Consider the following 20,943-nt stretch of genomic DNA (forward strand, 5'->3'; position numbering starts at 1 on the left):
GGCCGCGCCGCCGGCTTCCGAGGCTCCTGCAGCCGCTGCTGCAGCGCGATGTTTTGCAGGCGCCGCGGCGGAGATGGGGCGCGGGCAGTGGCGCTGCGGAGCGCGGCCGGCGGCAGCAGCAGCAGCAGCAGCGGGGCGCCCCGCGCGCGCTGAGACAGCCCGGCTCCGGCAGCAGGGCGGCTAAGGCGGCTCCCCGCGTCCTCCCGGGAGGCGGCGCGCGCGGCGGCGGCTCGGCGCGGGCACGGAGCGCGGGGCAGGCTCCTGGCGCAGCCCAGCGTGCGGGAGGAGAAGGGGCAGAGGCAGCCCCAGCGGCGGGGGCCGGGCTCGCCTGCCCCCGCAGCCTGGAGCGCACGAGGGGCGGGCCATGGCCGCGTACTGCCTGGGCTTGGCGGGCGCCGCTTCAGCACCAGCGGAGCTGGACAGCGCCTGCTGCATGGAGCTGCAGGGGGCCGCGGGAGCAGGAGCCGCCCGGAGCCCCGCAGCCGCCGCGGCCGCCTTAGCTCCGCTCCAGGGCGGCCCGGGGGAGCTGGAGCTGGCGCTGGAGGAGGAGCTGGCTCTCCTGGCCGCCGCCGGGGAGCAACGGCAGCAGCAGCAAGCCGGAGAGCAGGACGCGGGGCCTGCCCCGGCCGGGCAGCAGCCCGAGCTGCTCTCGCTGATCAGGCAGAAGGAGAAGGACTTGGTGCTGGCCGCCCGGCTCGGGAAGGCGCTGCTGGAGAGGAACCAGGACATCAGCCGGCAGTACGAGCGGATGCACCAGGAGCTCACCGACAAGCTGGAGGTGAGGGGCTGGGGCCGGGGGGGGGAGCAGGACCTGGGCGCTGGACGAGCTGGGCTAGGGGAAGAGCCGGCCTCAGGGACACTCGCATGCGGGACAAGGCAGGGTAGGTGGCGAGCTGCGCTCCAGGGGCAAGCAGGGGGGTGAGCTGGGGTGACTCCAGCCTCACCGACTGTCTAGGGTGGGTGGGCAGAAGATGTGAGCTTCGGAGCCGCGTGCCGGGTGGGGCGAGAAGCCCTAGTCTCCAGTGACAGTAATGTGGGAGCAAGTGAGAACTTGGTTCTGGAAACCTGCCCTTGAGGGACTCTGTAAGAGGAGGCGGGAGGGGGAGAAACCTGGGTTCCAGGGATAACGACGAGCGTTTCACCTAAGTTGCAGGCCCTGGCTGGTGAAAGGAAGGAGATGCATTGGCACTCGGGGTGGGAAGTACCCCGGCTCCAAGGACTAGAGAGAGAGAGAGACAGCGGGAGGTCGGAGGAGCAGGGAGACTTGAGCTCCTTTAAAAAGCATGGAGGAGGCCTTTCTTCGCAGCAAGTTTTTGTGTGTCTCAGCTGCTCATTGGCCACAAGCTGGCAATGCTAAATTCAGGGGCACCGCTAGATTATTGTATTGTAAAGAACGTCCTCCCTTTTCCATCTTCACCCAGATTACTTTTTCTTTAAAGGTAACTTTGGGGAGTTGGTTGTAGGTTTCAGGCACAAGTCCTTTTTATCTAATTTACTTTGAACGTGTACTGTGCTGTTAGTGTGTAGAATATGTATACATATGAACTCTATACTACGAGGGTTAGTTATTTCTAAAAGAAGATTTCTATATTGAAACCTAGAGATGCTCTTGCCTTGACCTCCTGTCTTAGGGCTATGGAGGATGGGAGGAAACCATGAAAACCTTTGATTGCCCAAAGATAAGGTATACAACATTGCAAAAATCTGTTTACAGCCCTACCAGAACCTGACATGGGAACTATAGTTAATGGAAATGAAATCATCTGAGGTTAATTTTGTTAGCGGTTTTGTATAACCTGTATCTAATTGAACACCTGGATAGTCTACTGGAACATATGGAACTGCATGAAGGCATTTCAGTTACAAATTATGCCCACCTGCTATCTTTAAAACATTTCTCTGGTGTGGTTGGTCTTCTAGGAAACAGTAATTCTTTATACGGGTACCTTCCTTTCTCGTGTTTATTGGAGATGAGGCACATGGTTATTATATAGGGAGAACCCAGGACAGACCTGGAAAGGCCTTCAACAAGGCATCAACTGAAAATCCCCCATGCTGATGATAGGTTTTTTCCTATTTGGGAAAAAAATAATTATGCAATAAAGGGAAAATTAGTCCTCCTTTCAATTTTGTTTATGGTGTAGAACTTTGAATAATTTGTACCAATTCAGACTACAACATAATGTGCTTAAAGGTCTGTGAAGTAGGTGCTGACCCTGCACAAGGAGGTAGAACAGTAGGTACATTTTAACTGTGGACACACCCACTTTTTTTTTTTAAGTCTAGATTCAGGAATATTTCAGAATTGAAACTTAAAGTAGAAGGTACTGTGTACATAATATTTGTGCCTTAGCAATTGGCTATTATGGATAACGTATGCCAGCAGATAACCGTAATGGTATATGTGTGTGTGAACTGTCTGCTTTGAAAATACCTATAAATAGCTGGGAAAAGCTGTTTGCTAGGAACTCAGTGGATTGAGTTATGTATTGATTTTTAGGTTGAAATGGAGTGATTATAAATGAAAGGGCTTGTGCCGGCAGCTTCTCTTGGACCAATTCTATTACGCAACTCTATAAAGTATTACTATTACACCAGTTCTTTGCTTAGAGATTTACACTAGAAGTTTCTAATTCCACCAGTGAATATTGTTGAAAATACTAAACCCAGGGAACACCATTTTAGAGCTAGTTTGAACAGTGACAGATCAACATTATAATTTAAACCATTACCCGACCCTGACCCTGTGTGTACACTTCAGCACATTCCTGTCTTCCTTGTGGAGTCATATCTTTGGAAATTCAAGAGGATTTGTGAATTTACTGTAAGTACCAAAGTCCTTTGTTCTGTGAGCTTTTTCATCCTAAAGGGATATCTGTCTTTTTGTTATTAAACCCAATACTTTACTATAGCCAATAACTTTATCTCCATAGTAAAACTTCAGTAATTTTACTCTTCTGATAGCAACAGTAGTGAAGGTGACATTTGTTCAAAATGTTGTTTAATTACACTATTTATTACTTTCATGTTCCCCCAAGTACGTGTTTTTAATATTTAGCTCTTTTCACTCCCAGTGCATTGTTTAATAGTTAGATTTGCTTTTGTTTTAACCTGAGAGACGGGGTATTTTGAGATAATATCTTGACTATGTCATATCCTGGGACCAACGTGGCTACACAATACTGCAAAAAACATTGATAATCCTGTGTTCATCAAGCTAAAAGTTAGTCTATTGAAAAACTTCCATTCACTTCAATGGGAGCAGGAGCAGACTGGGGGGCAGGGAAAGGAAAAGATCTGTGCTTATTTTATCCATTTCCCTATATTGCATTTTCTCTCTCCCTTTGTAGAATTTATTATTGCTGCTTTTTGAAACTGAGCTGTTAGCTGAATCACCCTAGTTACATTTCACCCAGATTTACTGCTGTTAAATAGCAAGTTTCAAGAAACTTTTCCTCCTTTCCTCCCAAGTTAACTGTTTAGAGCTAATGCTGAGAATTCAGTGCAGTTTCTCCAGTGTATCCATTTCCCAGCTAACAATGCACTGGTCTGCTCTTCTGGCGTCACCAAAACAGCTATAAATCTATATACGCTCTTTCTCTCGATTCTTTGCAGATTCATACGTTTGTTTTTCTCTGAAAACACACACACACAATGCACAATTAGCTCTTTGTTATCTCCAAAAGTGTTCTCTGTGTGTTTGATGGCCTAGTTTACTAAGGTTCTGCATTTGGTACCAAGCACACCTACTTTGACAGACCTCAGTACTGAGTCAGAGTTTACATTCATTTCCAAATATGGAATCCAGATCTTCTTATAGTTGGGATGTTCTCCGAATCTCATTGTTATCCTCTGCAAGGGGTTAAAACAATTAATTAATGCCTCTGTTCCTGACCTGTGTCCTTTTTCCAGCATTTTGCAGTGCAGCTTCTCATTGTCAATAAGGCAACCCCCACACTTACTCCTGTCTTTTTAAGTCAGGACAGACCCAACTCAGTTAATTGGATGAGGAAGCACACTTTCAGAATGGAATGTTTTCTAGAATTCAGTTCTGAGTAGAAATAAATGCTAGAAAAGAAATATCAATTAGAACAGTCTGTTCTTTCACTCCTGTCAGTACTAAATAGCATGGAAATGCACTGGAGATCTCCATCCAACTTACAGGACTCCAGGTTTGGGGAAGGATTGATTATAGGAAGAGCCTGTTATTGAGACAAAAAAAATGTAAAAATGAAAAAAAAAAAAGATAGGGGCAAACACAAATCTAGTCAGCCCATCTTGGTGGATTCCACTCTTTTGACTCTGCAGTGGTATCCCACAATACCTTTTATTGTATCTCCTTCACCAGACAACTAGGCGAGAGCTATTAGGTCTTCCTACTAACTACATTCCCCGAATCAATATGATTCCCATTTGCTGTACACCTCTTCCATTTATTTAATCTTTTTGTAGCAAATCAGCACAATATTTTAAAATAGTCATTTTGGTCCTGTATATAGGCTTACAGTTTGCTTCTGAATTATGTTCAATATCTTTCTTTATACACCTGAGAATTTTGATTGTAATCTGTTTGCACTACTTATACTCACCATGCTGAGGTTCAGTCTTCTATCCACAACACACACCCCCATATCCTTCTGAACAGTGCTTAGCAATGAATGAGATATTGAACTATAAAGGAGGATATTTTTGGCTTGATGTGTGGGTATATATATGCATAACTCCCCCTCACCTGCTAAAATTAGAATATATCCCATAGACTGCAGCAACTGTAGCATCGTTAAAATAGTCGGAAACACTTTTCCTCATGAGATTTTTCTAAAATCGAGATGGCAGCCTTCAGAGCAGGGACTGTCTTTCTTTATTCGGTTGTACAGTTCCTGGAACAATGGGGCTGATATATACTGTGTGATTTTTCTCTCCATAGGTGTATGGACATGAAGGGATGGGGCGATAGTGACCTGTTCGCTGTGGGATTATGTCCTGGGAAAAATGGGGAATTGCTGTCTGTATTAATCCCAGTTGCCTCTTGTCCCATGCTGTCACATTTTCTTGAAAGGAGGACCACATTCAGGAGAGGAGGCATTGGCAACATGGCTTCTGATGGAGCCAGCTTGCCATGTGGGACAAAGGGACCCAGGGAGTAGCAAGAAGAGGCTGTCACTCTTCAGGATACCCAAGATTTCCCCAAGAATCTTGGAGCATCAAAAGGAAAGGGCTTCACTCTGTGAACCAGTCTGCAGGCAAGCAAATATGGCCTCTGTTACCCCAGAAACACTCAGAACTTGAGTTTTCCAAGCAACTTTAGCCCTCCTGGATTTTTCTGCAAAAGGGTATACTATGGAAGGAGTTTGACCTAATTTTCAGCTCTACTTTAGCTGAGCCTCCATTTTTAGACCTTCAGTTAACTGGCCCTGCAAAACGTGCAAATTCTAATAGACTTCTAACTACCTGATTTTTACAAACAATTAATTGTGGATGCAAAATTGTGCCTGCAAATGTCAAGTCAATTTCTGAAAATCTAGTCCTAAATATATGTATACATATATTAGGTACAGAAGTCGCATCACCAGCCACTGATACACACCCCCCCCACCCCCCTTGGTGTGGAAAACAATAGCTGTTTTACAGCACGCAGTAATACGATGTACCTAGTTAGGACAGTAAGAGCCACTTGACAAGAAGCATATTTTACTGCAGGGTGCCTAAAGCACCACAGAACTGGTTTTAAAGATCTCTGATTGTGAGAGCAGAATAAGAATAACAGGATGGTACTAGATTGACCCCCCCAAAAAAATTGTTTGAGTTGACTCATGTTTGTCTAAATTATTAATTGGTCTGTGTGACCTAAATTTTCTGCTTATTGACATTCAGAGTCTGCTTTGCTGTTTCTTTGTACTCAAAACAAAATTTGGCATTTTTGACTTCCTCCATTTATCTACAAAGCACATGGACAGATTTATTATTGGAATAGGGAGAGATTTCAGTACCTGTTTCTTGACTCTAATATAGATTTGCAAGTCATATAGAAGTAGCAAATTCTTATATTGTGTTTGCTGCATGAACGTACAGGGAGGAGCTGATGAAAACATGAGGGATATCTGGGAATGGAGAATCTGGTAGGAACATGCAGCATCCTTTGATTTTTTTTCTGCTTTCATAATCTTTTTCTTTCTTTCTATTACCTAGCATCTAGAGCAAGAGAAACACGAATTAAGGCGACGGTTTGAGAACAGAGAAGGGGAATGGGAAGGAAGGGTGTCTGAGTTGGAGAGCGATGTGAAACAGCTACAGGATGAGTTGGAGAAGCAGCAGGTTCACCTTCGTGAAGCAGATCGAGAGAAAACACGAGCCGTCCAGGAATTATCTGAACAGAACCAAAGACTCTTGGATCAGCTCAGCAAGGTGAGGCCTTCTAGCAGGGACAGGGGCAGGGGAGGTGGAAGTCCCCACATCGTTAGTCAACTCTGTCATTCGGAAAAGTCTTGAACTCTTCTGTAATCAACCTTTTACACAAATGAGTGAGACCCTTCCCTTAAAAAAAATCTATTCCATGTCTCTAGTCAAACTACATCAGTGCCCCTAACAAGATGTACTGTCCTTAAACTGCACTTCATACCCTGAAAATGGGCTCTTCAAGGTGATCCACAACACAATTGCATATTGTTAGTTGTGCAATCAAGGCTGTTTTCTATTTATTTTATGGATATTTTTCATCCAACTTCTCTTTTCCTCTCCAGGAACTTAAGACTTCTAAACAGCTATCAGCTTGAAGTGTCATTAATATTTTACTATATGCAGGGCAAGACTAATCTACTGTCAATTTAATGATGGCACCAAAGGCCCAATTCTGCCTCCAGTTATCCAGGTGTGACAGTTATTGAGCTAAATGGTATCTATACTGTTAGAACTGAGGGCAGAATTGGTCACCCTGAGATCATGCCCTCACTGAGGCAAATTCTGTCCAGGGGTAAACATACAAAACCCTCCTAACTTCATTGGGGTTTCATGATTTTTACTAAATACATAATTTGGCCTGCTGCATGAAGGAGGATTGAAAATTGAAAACTAGGATGAGAAATTTTTCTAGATTGAATGCATACCTTCAATAATTTAAAGGATGATTAAGGTTGTCAGGCCCAAAAACTAACCTGTCTTAGAAAATTAAGAATCTATCTTTTGTCCTCCTTTATTCCATGGTACTCCCAGAGAACCAATAGAAATCTAATAGTCTGTATGGTAGTACCCTTGCAAGAATGTCTCATGTGAATGTGATAAATTACTCCAGCATATCAAGTACAGTACTTGAAGCAGTACAATGTACTGTGTAGATTCAGGCTAAAGATCCAGAACTGGGGTCAGTAGGGAAGCAGCAGCTCAAAGTGTAGGCTTGGACCAGGATGTCGTTGTCTAGATCTGATAGGAACACAGTAGTTGGTAAAGGGAAAAATAAGGCATGAGCCACAGCGCTGGCACCAGGAGAATATCAGTAGCTACACACAGGGGCTCCGGCTGCAGCTGTGCATTTACTTTGTCTTTTTGTGTATGTAGCTTCTGCAAGGTCTCTGTATGAGAGAAAAGATGAGCTTGTGGTTAAGGCATTGGATTGCAACATGGGAAATTATGGGTTTTGTTCCAAGCTCTGCCACAGATTATCTGTGTGGCATTGGGCAAGTCACTTAATCTGTTTGATTTCCCCATCTGTGGTTTTTATTTTTAATTGGTGTAATAATCCTTCCCTAGCTCCTTGGGTGTAGAGGAGAAATTCATTCATGTTTGTGAAGTACTCTCATACCACACTGATAGGGCTATAGAAGTACCTAGTGATCTAGAATCTGCTCTTTGTAGCTCATACACTGACAATTCTGTCAAGGAGAGGTATGAATCCATGGCTGAGATCTTCATCTAGGACTAGAGAGACATTCTGGAGGGTAGGTTTGATATTGCAGGGAGTAGAGGCTTAGGACTTCACATGAGTCAGGCTGTCAACTTAGTCCCAATCAGATTTCTGTCAGCTTCAGGATCACTTTTCCACTGCCATGCTCTTTTCACAGCCAGTCATTAAGACAATTACATAAAGGATTGTAACTTGCAGGCATCAAAACAAGCTGAAAGACAATTCAGGAAAGGACAAACTTTTCCTTGGGCTTTGGGCCACACAAGATGATAATTATATAGCATTTATAGCATAGGAACACCTAGAGGCCTCCACTAAGTCAGGGCCCCATTGCACTGTACAAACATAGCATATGGCAGTTCCTTTCCTAAAGAGTCACAGTGTTCCACCACCATCCAAGTCCTAACTGGTCTTTTTGGTCCTTTAAATCCCTGCTACTTCCAGAGATCTATGCTCGGTGTCCCTCCTTACCCATTTCTACAGAACCTGTGTGTCCCACAAAGACACTGGAAGAGGAGGGGCCACTCATCTCTTTAGAATGTCAGTCTTGGTGCTGAACTTCACATATGCAGTGACAATCAGCCCCCTTCTTAGAGATAAAGAATGTGGATTTATGGGGAGAACTTATTGGGTGAACTTTAGATATTAATAAGCAATGTAGTTCTCAGCATTTCAGTTTGGCACCTGTGCAACGGTTCCTGACATTTAATATACATCTTAGATCATCATCTTTTGTTATAAGTTTTTACTGGGATGAAGCCATGGGAGTCTTGGTAAATTGCAATTGAAGTGCCAGGGTCTAATAGCCTGAAATCAGATTGTTTCTCATCTTATCCAATTTCTGTTTTTTAATCTAAGCCTGATTAATATAGGGATGAGTGACTACCTAAGAATGCTTAGTGTTCTACATTTGTTGTTCCTTTGTAATCTAACTGTTGCTCTTAATGATCCCGTATCTTATTCTGAAGATATATATATATGTGATATCTGACCTGGGAGAAGTGCTTTGCAGTGTTATGTGAGTGACCTGGTTTTGATTCCTGTTCATGTTATTTCCTAGGCTTTCAGGGACTATAACAAAAAAACACTAGCTTGCAGGAGCCATAGTGCTATGGGCTCTCATGAGCCAAGCAAGCTTAGGTCTGGTCAACTGGAAGACATCCACTGAAAAAAGATTCTAGGAAGAGGTGTGTCTTTTGCGATCTTGAGCGCAAGTACTATATAAAGTCTTACTTCAGGGCTGGTTGTAGCTTTTTCACATGCCTTTTTATTCTGTGTGTTTAATAATTTCTTCGTCCAAAAGAGATTAGTATACAAGAATGTTAATGCAACAATAAGGTGGAAGCTTTAATTGCATAATAATCAGGAAATTCAGAGCAAAGTTTTCCACAGAAGCCTTAACTCTGCCCCCTTGAATATTTCTATCCCATTAGGGTCTTTAATTAGAAAATAACAAAATAAAATGTTGCATTGCAATACAAAATTGTACATATTTTATGTGCATCTAAAGATATAGGAATGAAAGATTATATATTTCATTTACTAAATAGCATCTTGGTGCCAAGCATTACATTACTTTGTATTGCTTTTATCCTGAGATTTCAACATTAACAGAGTCTTACACTGGCTCTGGAGTAGCTAAAGGACATAGGAAGGATGGTCTTATGGCTAAAACACAGGACTGCAAGTCAGAAGATCTGTTCGTAGTTTTGCTGTAGACTTTAGCTCTCTGTACATCAGTTTTCCCGCATCTGTAAAACTAAAGATAATATTTTCTTTCCTCACAGGGGTGATGAGAGGGTAAATTAATGTTTGTAAAGTGATCTGAGATATTCAGATGAGAAAGTGTGTAAAGTTCTACTAATAACTGTTAATATTATATTACGGGCACTTAACCTACCCTTGAAATGTAGCTCCTTGGGGGATGCCATAGCTGTTTGTTACAAAACAGAGCAACACAGCAGCTTAAAATGGGAAATGAAAAAGAATATTGTATCCATTTGAAATTCATGGAGAATTTAGGTGGGTAGTATTGAGATCAATGTGATACATAACCTTAAACTTTCACTTTTTAATGTTTCACAGCAACCTTGCCTCTGAATTTCCTGATTTGGGATTAAAATCTCAGTTGTATGTTGGATTAATACAATAATACTTTGTATGTGTGAAATACATCTGGTACAGGCCCCAACATGAGGTAAAGGAGAATATCTGTTAGGAGTAAAATATCTGACACATAGTTGATTAGTTCTGATTCTGCCTAAATGCAGGGAAGTGGTATGCATAAATATGACTTAGAAATTCATTAACATTTGTTTGTTTAAATATGAAGTGTAGGAGACAAAGGATGGTCCTATGGTTAAGGTACAGGCTCATTACATCCAAGTTCAGGTCCACTGCAGGTTCTCTCTGTGACCTTGGGGAAGGTGCTTAATCTATCTCAGTTCCCTATCTGTGAAATGGGGATAATGCTCCCTTTCTCCTACACTTCCTATCTTGTCTATTCAGACGGTAGGCTTTCTGGAGCAGGGACTGTCTCTTCCTATGTGCATCTAAAGCAAACACCACACAGACCCCAATCTCTGCTCAGGCCTGTAATATAAATAATAATAAAAGGACCTTCTACTTAGAATGAGAGAAAGTATTAGCTTCTTCCTCTGTCAGGAAGTGATTGAAGGAATGTGTGTTTCGGAAATAGATTTTACCAGATGGCTTTCCCACATACTTCCTGCTACCAAGCAATGGACTGCTGTAGCCTGTTGCTGCATCTACAGTTTGGATGAGGATGCATCATTCCCAGTTTAGTTAAGCTTCTTTTACAGTACACTGAGCATTAAGAAGTAATTTAACAACATCAAGCTCCAGTAGTTTTTGCAATGAAAATCTGTTCTCTGGGGCAGGAAGAAGCGTGTATTATCTTGTGTTGCTGGAATCACTTTCTCTAAACACTGAAAGCTAAGTCTTAAGTTGCCTTGGTTTCCCTCTAGGATAGTTCTTCAGTAGAGTCACTGTAGCTTTTATATTCTGACAACATTTGCTGCTGACATGGTGTTATAATGAATGAGCTATTTCAATCAATCCCTCTAGGATAGAGAGAAAAAACTTGGGAAAGATCAGCTTCAGGTACAAGTCTCCAGAGGAGGTTTTAGTTACTAGCCACATGCCGTCCTTTCGGTGACTAATCTGTCTCAATTTTTAAATGGATGTTTCCTCTTCAGATTCTGTATTAAGAGATGGAAGCTTCATAAGAGTGGAAGCAGGGGTGAAAGTAACTTAAGTCTTACCGGTACGGGGGCCTGGCTCCAGGCCCCCGAAAGGGGCGGAACCTCTGGCAGAAGGGGCGGGGCTGGGGGGGGGGTCAGCCTCCCCCAGCCAGTGCTGCCCGGCCCATGCTGCCCAAGGCTCTGGCTGTGATTTAAAAGGGCCAGGGCTCCGGCCGCTGCCATGGTAGCGACGGCAGCAGCCAGGAGTCCCAGGACCTTTTAAATTGCAGGGCCCCGGGGCAGCTGCCCCTTTTGCCCCCCCTTCCCAGTGGCACTGGAAGAGGAGGGGGGCAAAAGGGGCAGCGGTGTTAAAGCACTGCCGTGGCAGTCTTTATCATTGGCAGTGTACGGGCCCATACCGGCGGTCACTTCTTACCGGTACACTGCACCGGTCCGTACCAACCCACTTTCATCTTTGAGTAGAAGTGAAGGTCTCTTCTTGCCCTTTGCCTTCCCTTTGCTTGGAGCGAAATGCTTTTATTCCAGAGTTGCAGGCCAGATAACGTTATCCTTTCTCAACCGCTTCTATTGAGTACCTTTTCTGGCTACCCTTGCCCTACTCAGAGCAGCGTGGAGTTTTCTGTTTGCACTTAGTAAGCTGAATGTTAAATGTTTGTTTCTATTGGTTCTGGCAGTATAGGAACTATACAAGTTTTAGGTAATTCATCTAGGTTCACATATACATATTAAGTTGGGCTTTGTGGAGTGCATTTCCATTTTTTGGCATTGTTGCTAATTATTAGGGGAAACAGGTTGGGCCTGGTGTAACTCCATTAAGTTATGGAGACATTACACCAGGAATGAATTTGATCCATAGTGTTCTAATGATTTATTCCATAAACACATGTTTAATAGAAGCCTCTTAGGTCTTGTGTATGAAGTTGTTTCAAATCACCTGACAGAACATATCTGGAGATGTGGCACCTCCCTCTGTTACTAAGGCAGCTCAGACTAGCACAGCTTTTTGAAAACAGGAGAGCAAACTTCTGTTGCCTCAGCCCTGGAAGGATGTTCCTGTGAATTACCAGTTCTGCATCCTGTGGCTTGCAAGTTAATCATTGATTTGTTTTTTAAAGAACAGTTTTAATTTTGTTGTGGCTAGGATTGTTTTAATGAAGCAGTAATCAGCTGCCTGCTACTGAAGATTTTGTATTGAATCTTCGCACAGGAAGCACTACAGCAGGGGTGGGCAAACTATGGCTCGGGGGCCACATCCAGCCCTCCAGACGTTTTAATGTGGCCCTCGAGCTGTAAACAGGGAGTGGGGTTGGGGACTTGCCCCGCTCGGCTCCCAGAAGCAGTGGCGTGTTGCCACTCAGTCTCCTATGTGTAGAGGCAGCCATTGGGCTCTGCATGCTGCCCCTGCCCCAAGCAACACCACCGCAGCTCCCATTGGCTGGGAACTGTGGCCAATAGGAGCTGCAGGGGCAGTGCCTGTGGACAGGGCAGCGCACAGAGCTGCCTGGCTGCACGTCTGCCTAGAAGCCAGAGGGGGGATATGCCGCTGCTTCTGGGAGCTGATTGAGGTAAGAGTCACCTGGAGTCTGCACCCCTGACCCCATGCTGCATCCTAATCCCCTGCCCCGATTCTCTCTCCCACCTGTTGAACCCCTCAGTCCAGAGAACCCTCCTGCACCCCCCCCCCAACTCCTCATGTCTGGCCCCACTCCAGAATCTGCACCCCAAGCCAGAACCCTCACCACCTTCCACACCCCAACCCCCAATTTCGTGAGCATTTATGGCCCGCCATACAATTTCCTTACCCAGATGTGGCCCTCAGGCCCAAAAGTTTGCCCACCTCTGATCTACAGGTATACATTGCCTGTAATTGATGTGAAGTTGGGTTCAGAGGCTGAAGGTCACCTGACCTGAGTCAGTGTATCTTGACAAGTCTTGTTCTGATATACTGCATATGCAATAAGGGACACACTTCTGCCTAGACATGGGGGCGGGGGTAAGATTGCAAAAGTAAAAATATTCATTGTCAAAGGACTTGATCCAAGGCCACTGAGACTCCCATTGACTTCATTGGGCTTTAGCTCGAGCCCTTTATGAATTGTATGGGACTGTTTGGCTGCCCCACTATTCCCCAATAGCTAAAAATCCCCACATCATTTACAGGACCCTATTTATTCCATGCACATGGAATTTTCTGCAGAATTCACCATGCCAGGAAAGGCTTCTGATTAACACCATGGCAAAGACTCCAAGATAATAATCCAGCTTCATGCCATATCATGACCAGACTATTGGGACTTGTCTATACTAAAGCTGTAACTGTGGGACATTGCCACAGCTGTGTGCTTTCCTGGAAAGCCCTTCCCCAAGCTGATTCAGTGCCATAGATGGATGCTAAGAAACATTCAAATCATTTGTAAGTGCAAATTGTGCACTTGTCTGTCCAGAAAGTCAATGGTGTTCATAGAGAGATGCAGAGAAGTTTTAAGGTTATAAACTGCTTTAATGACACTTTAAGATCACTTTTCAGAGTAGCAGCCGTGTTAGTCTGTATCCGCAAAAAGAACAGGAGTACTTGTGGCACCTTAGAGACTTGTGGCACTTTAAAGACTAACAAATTTATTTGAGCATAAGTCTCTAAGGTGCCACAAGTACTCCTGTTCTTTTTAAGATCACTGTAGATCTCTCCCTATTGGTGTGCTTAACAAAGGCTTGCTGTCGGTTACATGGGGGATGGCTTAATTATCTAAACTTCTAGTTTGAAGTATTGAGACTGCTTGCAACCACAGGTTTGAATTCCAGGAGGGTCAGGTTAGCCCTCTGTTTTGAGGTAAATAAATAAATTCAGTAAACTGCATAGGATGAATTTCAGCTCAGACCTTTAAAGTGAGGTCCTGTCTGTTCATTCTGGGCATTCAGGATCCCATGGCCCCTGATGTAAATTTATGGTTTTGTCCCAGTTTTCTTAATCAAAAGGTTACTTGCCTCCATATTTGTCAGCAACGAGTGATTTTCCTCTCTCGGAGCCCCCAGGGGCACATCTTTTAACTCCATTGAAATATACTTGGGGAAAGCGCTCAATGTCAGAGTGGAGAAATTATTTTATTAACAAATTTAACAGGGGGTAGGAGGAGCAGTCCTCCCTGGCCTGTGTGCACAGATAGCTGGCTACTCCCTTCATCCCAGCTGTGGCTGAATTTCAGGGGTATTGCATGTATGGCTTGAGGTTGGGTGAAGTGTTTCAGTACCTTTCAGCCTATGTAACTATAAGGTGCTATTATTTTCATGATAATCCCTAGGCATGATAGTAACTAGGCAAATGCTGCACCCTGCCTTGTGGCAAAGGAGAGGGAGATCGGCAGATTTTACAGGATGACATTCTAGGGGAGGAGTGTTGAGTGTTTGCTGATTGTAGGTGGTGCGTTTTCCATCCTCATCCCTCCACTGGGCACCAGCGGGGTGGAGGAATGTTGGTGTTTTCCCATCTGATTCCTGCAGCAAGGCTTTATGGGGGTGAGAGGGTACTCAGCTCAGCGTCATCCCAGCTTTTGCCTGGGGATGATCAATCTCACTCTACGCTGTCTATTTGCCATTTCCAGAGCTGCTCAGCAGCCCCGTCACCAGTTGCTAGGCTACAGCATATTACATTGTCCCAGTCTGGTGATGTTGCCATGGTGACAAGGTTGTTATTCCACTTGTGAGTCCGCTGCGGTCAGGCTGCAAGTGCATGGAAGACGCAGTTGTGACGTCTAAGCTGGTCAGTCAGGAACTGTCTGACATCCCTATTAAATGAATAACTGCAGGGAAGTGGCACATCCCCATCTCCTGAATTAGACGTGTGCATGTTGTAGGGCTGCATCTGAAAACAGGTTCTCCTTGATTTGCTTTAGGCTTCCAAAAATTGTCATGGAGATTTGCCATCCCAAGATCGAAAGCCTATACCTTATTGTAACAGGTGATGGGGGAAAAAAAAATTTATTCACCCGTCAAAAATAATTATTTGCTCCAGGCAAGTGGCCAAGTAGAATTTAGCAAGGCTCACCTTACTGAAATACGTTGATAAAGTGCATTTTTCCCCCACCCATAACAAAGAAGGTGGTGAATTTCTGTTTATATATAATAAATCTATTAAGCCTGGGATAAGAAGATGCAAATTTTCACTTAAGTGAGAGCTGCACCTGGTTATATCAGGCTGAATTTGGTCTCATATCTCACTTATATACAAGTGCCTTTGCTCCAAGAATCCGTGCTGAGCCAACAAGCCTCACAGCATTTCTATATTCCCTATTTTGTAGACTGGGGAAACCAAGACACAAAATGGTGACAGTGACTTGCCCCCACTGTCACAGCACAACATTTTCAGAACTGGTGATGGACCTAGGACTCCTGATTCCCACTCCCCTGCCTTGAGCACAGCCATTGCCTCTTTTGGGGTATGCCCCATCTGAGTGCTAGTTTCCAAAGTAGCAGATATATCACATACATAATTTGTATGGTAGTTCACTGATAAATGGCTGTAACTGGAGCTCACTGACCTTTCTAATACTTTAGATAGTGGTTGGAGAGGCTAAATCTGGATCTGGGCTTAGAGTTTGGGTTTAGTGCTGAAATCTCAGCTAGTTTTTATGAGTTTTTGCCCCAATATGATGGAAATTGCATAGGATGAGCTGGCTTTCAGATTTCTACCCCCCTTGAGACACATCTGGAAAATAGGCCCTTTTGGAATCTGACCTGGTACCAAAATTGAATTGGGTTTTGACCTGAAATAATTTCCTACTGGCCTTCTCATTCCAAACAAATTCAGCAGTTCTCATTTGAATCCGTGTCTAATTTTAATGTTTATAGGGATTGTCTTGTGCAGCATATCAGATGTGGGTAGGAAAGGAAATCTTTAAAATAGTATTTTTGCTTATTCACACTTGCAGCTGTAAATCTGCTCCAGCAGATTCTAGAAAACTGACAGTGTTGAGTCCACACATTGCAATTCTAGCTGAAACCAGGGCTATTCAAAACTCAGCTTTGCCAACATCTCTATGGAAGAGCCTACTTAAAGCATTTGACCTCTTAAAAGAGCCTATATAGAGAGTAAAGGCCTTTTAAACGGCTAGTTTAATAAAAAAGTAATTTTAAAAATAGCTTACTACACAAAAGTTCAAGAGTAGAGTGAGGTCTCCTTTCCATTGGCTTTGAGTGCACTTCTAGTGTTCTAGTTACTTATGAAACACGAGAGTCGTCTTGCACTAAGACCAAACCTTTAATCAATTGTTTGTATAGAATCATGTTTAGCAATACAGCTTATTTGAAACACTCTTCTAGGATTAATTGGAGCTTCTTTCAGACCTTTGATATACGTTCCACAACTATTTAACTATAGAACTGGATTGAGCTCAGTTAGACCAACATATTGGCAACACTAATTGTGGCACAGAAAGACAAGACAGTTGCTGGGTAAGACTGCGAGCGTACACTTGACTGAAAGTGCAAGGCGCTGTCACTTTTGAGTGGTGCAATTTGGGAATGGGTGGGTTGCGAGGCTAATTTTTCTTTAGGTGTTACTGGTATTGCAATCTGACAGGTTTCTATTGTGCATCTGAGAGACTAACTGCATGTAGAGGAAGATGGGGTGGGAAAGGAGTCTGACACACAGATTTTATAGAACAAAATTAAATGCGTGGGGACACAAGTAACTTGCATGGATAGTGGTGGCTTAGGAGTAGAATCTGACAGGGCCGGCTCTAGGTTTTTTGCTGCCCCAAGCAAAAAAACCAAAACAAAACACACAAAAAAACATCTCCGGGAGCGCAACTGCAGAAGCAAATAAATAAATAAATAAAAATGGTGGCCGGAATGCCGCCCCTGAACTTGTGCTACCCCAAGCACGTGCTTGGTTTGCTGGTGCCTAGAACTGGCCCTGGAATCTGAATATAGAAAAAAAGAACTTTTCAAGCTAATGACAAAACTGACCTGGTGCAATTTCTTTATGATACCAGAGCTCACAACCCAGCCAGTAGAAAATGTTGCAAAGGCAGTTTTGCTCACCTCCATGTGGAAGTGCTGCTGACATGAGCTTCATGTACTAACTCTGGTGGGAGTTGCATCCAGCCCTCCTTGATGGCTAGGAGGATTGCCATGATGCAAGGTCCAGAGAAGGGGGATGGAAGAGATCAAAACTAGGAGGAGAACCCCCAGTGGGAGCAAAGTTCTAATGCTTTGGTAACTAGTCCCTAAAACACTCTAATTGTCTATCTTAAATGTTTTTCATTTAAACATTTAAGAAAAAATTATGGAATTTTCCATCTTTTGCACAGATCATGATGTATATGAAGAGAAGTCACAAGAAAACTGTTTATACATCTGGCGCAGGAATTCTCCCCCCCCCCAATATACAGGCACTTAAAATGTGCCATTCACATCTGAACTTGCCCTTCATATAGCAATTAGTGGATCCATTTGGAAGATCACTAACAGTAGTACGGTAGTTTGCTCTGAAGCAGGTGTTGTGAGCCAATCACTGGTTGCCCTTAGCTTCCTAGCCATTACATCATCATCATCTTGTCCTGGACATACATCCCTTCCTACCTTATCACTTTCATCCAAGTTCTCTAAAACCTATTCTCGATGCAGCTATTCTGAACATTCAAGCTGCTATGCATTTTTCTCTTGCCCCTCAAAGGCTTATTTTTCCCCAGTATGCCCAAAACCGCCTCAGTTTTCCCCTCCCAAAATGGCTAATTTCAGAATTAGATTATATTAGCCTGGGGCTGATTGTTAATTAACCTTACCTAACTGATTTGTTTATCTGTAATCAGACGGAAGACCATGTTCTCTACTCTCATTTACTTTGGTGTGACCTGGCTGAGTCAGTGAGGTTGACATCAGATTTCAGGGTGCAATTGAGGGGAGAGTTTGGCCCCATGTGTCAGTCATTTTAGTCAGGGAAAGTTTTCCCAGCATGAATCTCCTTCCAAAATTCATATCCATTTTTGTAGGTTATTAGGGGCAGCCACTTTCAGGAAACTGGTTTTGTTTAGCACCACATTTAGTTTAAGTTGTTTGCCTATTCTTTTCCAAAATGCACCACCACCTAAGGGTGGTAGCCCACAAACTCAGATGGGGATAATAGCACTTCCCTATCTCACAAGATTAATATATTTTAAGGTTGTGAGGTGCTCGGATACTTTGGTAATGGGGTCATATACTCATCCGATGAGGGCCTTATAAGTACTTTATACATTTTGCCATAGATTAGAATCTTATATAGATCCTAGTGCAACATCAGTAAGATGATGCATTGGGAGACCAAGAGGAAGTATTGGTTTCAAACAATTTTTTAAATTCTCCTCTTGATCTCCTGGATAGATATATAAAAATGCACATAAATTCCTTAACCTATAAACACTAGGAGAAAAGGCTATGGATAAGCCATTTTGAAACTTCAGTTTAGAAAACCTAGTGACCCATCACCCTTCCTGATCAGTGTAGCTTCAAGACAATATTCAAGAATTAATGGAAGAACAATACACAGATGATTTATGCATAGACTGACACCCATCATTATTGCAGTGGGAAATTACAGGGACAACTTGGCCTAGGTTTGTGATTGAGTTAGTAATAGGATTAAAGAACACAGAAGTTACACATCTTGCTGGATTTTTAACCTACAACTATTAATGACACCCTTGCCTTTAAATCAGAGATATTAGAAAACCAGGCGCATAGCTCCAGGGTACATCTCTAGGCATGCCGGCCAATCCAGGAGGAAGATTTTTTTTTTTAAACCTTTACACCAAAGATATTACACAGGGTGCAATGAAGACAGCGCCTATAGACTAAGACGGACATCTCTTAATGAAGTCAAAGAAACTAGTATTTTTATATACAACATGGACATTGTGATAAGTTCAGTATTCTTTGGACCAGCAGAATCTGTCTAAAAGTGCCTGAAAAGAAAGGGCATTGCAATTGTGCCCTTTTGTTTCATAACATACCATAGGGTCTAAAAGATATTGGGATATTTCTTCAAAACAAGGTTTGTTTTCTTTATTCGAAAAAACTCAGGTCCTTTTACCTTGGAAGATTCTGTGATGAGTGGAGAACTAGTGAAATGACCTCACAAGAATTGTGCATAAAAGACTAGCAATTGAGGATGGCCTTTAGACAAAATTCTTTGTTTTGTGAACATGTAGTTAATTACAACTAACATTTTGGAGAAAGGAGATCCATTGTCAAAGATACAACCACCTTGTTCCATTAGTCATCTTGTGAAAGCTTAACAATAGACTTCATCTGAAATATCAATCTGATCCTTCAGCAAAACCACAGATCGCCAAAGATACAAAAAGAAATCGGGGTAGCGGGGTGGAAACAAAAACAACAAAAACAAATCAGCCCTGTCATAAAGACACCTTTAAAAAAAAAGTTTTAATCCACACACAACTCTTTTAAAGGAATAGGACATGCGCTTTGGAAATATTTTGTCCAGCCAAACGGAGAATAAAGTACGCAGGCATAAAGCATCTCTTTCCTGGGATGTAAAAGTGAATGGAAACACAGGGAAAGGTTCCAAGGCAGATTGTTCCACCAGCTCTTGAGGAATATTATAAGCCCTCTGTAGCAGCTTCATTTTGCTTCTGACTCATTTACATGAAGTGACAAGAAAAATGTTCCTAAAATGGCAGATATTCTAAAAGTTAACAGGTTGATTCTCTTTAACACAATGTTTATTAAGTAGCTTTCATTGACCTTTTATAAAGGTGCAGAGTGTTACTACATTCACTGCAGTCAATAGTGTCAGTCTGCCTTTGTCTAGAAAAATGTAGATTTCTATTGACTGTTGTACTTCATGGGCTAAGTGTTTGTTCCTTGCTTCCTGTCACACACACTCGTCTTCTCTTCCCCTTAGCATGGATGGCCAAAAAAATAAATGGTTAGCTAAATGGTTCTGATTTAAATACCAGATTAGCGGTCCTTGGCTTTATAGGTTTGAGATATTAGTTTATGGAGGCTGGTTACTAAAGAAAATGATTGTTGCAGCTGTACCACCCCTCCTTGGGACCTCTTAGGAAGTGGTAAGTGAGATTTAAAAATAAAAAATCCTCAAGCTTTTTGAGGGAGGCTAGTCCAGTGGTTAGGTCACTAACCTAGGACTTGAGAGACCTGGGTTCAAGTCCTTGCTTTGCCACCAACTTCCTATATGACCATGGGTGAGTCATTTAGTCTTTCTTGCACCTCTGTTGCCCATTTGTAAAATGGGGATAATAGCACTGCCCTGCCTCAAGGGAGTGTTGAAAGGATAATATATTCAAGATTATCAGAGGATCTGAGCACCTCACAATGGGGACATATCTACTTTAAGTAGATCTTTTGGAAGAGATGCAAAACAGATTCTGCCTGCTTGTTGTTTTGAAGCTCCTTCTAGACCCAGTAAGGTCTATTGCTAGACTCTCCTTTTCCTCATTCTGTTTCAGAGCAAAAAAAAAAAAAAAAAAAAAAAAAAAACAACTATCCATCTTTAGGGCACTTGTAGCTGACGCAATGGGTGCCCATAAAGCCTGCACCAGAGATGCAGAGAGACATTTTGGCTAAAAGGATGCCCACACACAAAAGGAAAACTGTTTTTCAACCTTTAGAAGCCAGCTCCTAGGCACACCGGCTGAGATTAAATATCTGAAGTTAAAGATTCAAAATAACCTACCTCAAGACCCTTCACTCTTGCCTCCACATTGTGGATCAGATTTTATGGCCCTTCACAAAAGGTGATGCGTCCAAGGGATGCATTGTTTGTTCAGAATAATGGACATTTATTGGACATGAATTCCAAAGAGG

General features: G+C 43.0%; 1 protein-coding gene across 2 annotated transcripts in view; it reads left to right on the plus strand.

Annotated features, from left to right (window-relative positions):
* Positions 1-333: 333 nt before the first annotated feature.
* Positions 334-20,943, plus strand: part of BICDL1 (BICD family like cargo adaptor 1) — a 75,380-nt gene continuing 54,770 nt past the window's right edge. For both annotated transcript variants that reach the window (XM_054007017.1, XM_054007018.1), the window contains exons 1-2: positions 334-778; positions 6,190-6,405. In XM_054007017.1, coding sequence (XP_053862992.1) covers positions 365-778; positions 6,190-6,405 — 630 coding nt within the window. In that variant the 5' untranslated portion in view covers positions 334-364. The remainder of the gene's footprint in view (positions 779-6,189; positions 6,406-20,943) is intronic.

This window comes from Malaclemys terrapin, chromosome 16, assembly GCF_027887155.1.
Source record: "Malaclemys terrapin pileata isolate rMalTer1 chromosome 16, rMalTer1.hap1, whole genome shotgun sequence".
NCBI classification, from domain to species: Eukaryota; Metazoa; Chordata; order Testudines; family Emydidae; genus Malaclemys; species Malaclemys terrapin.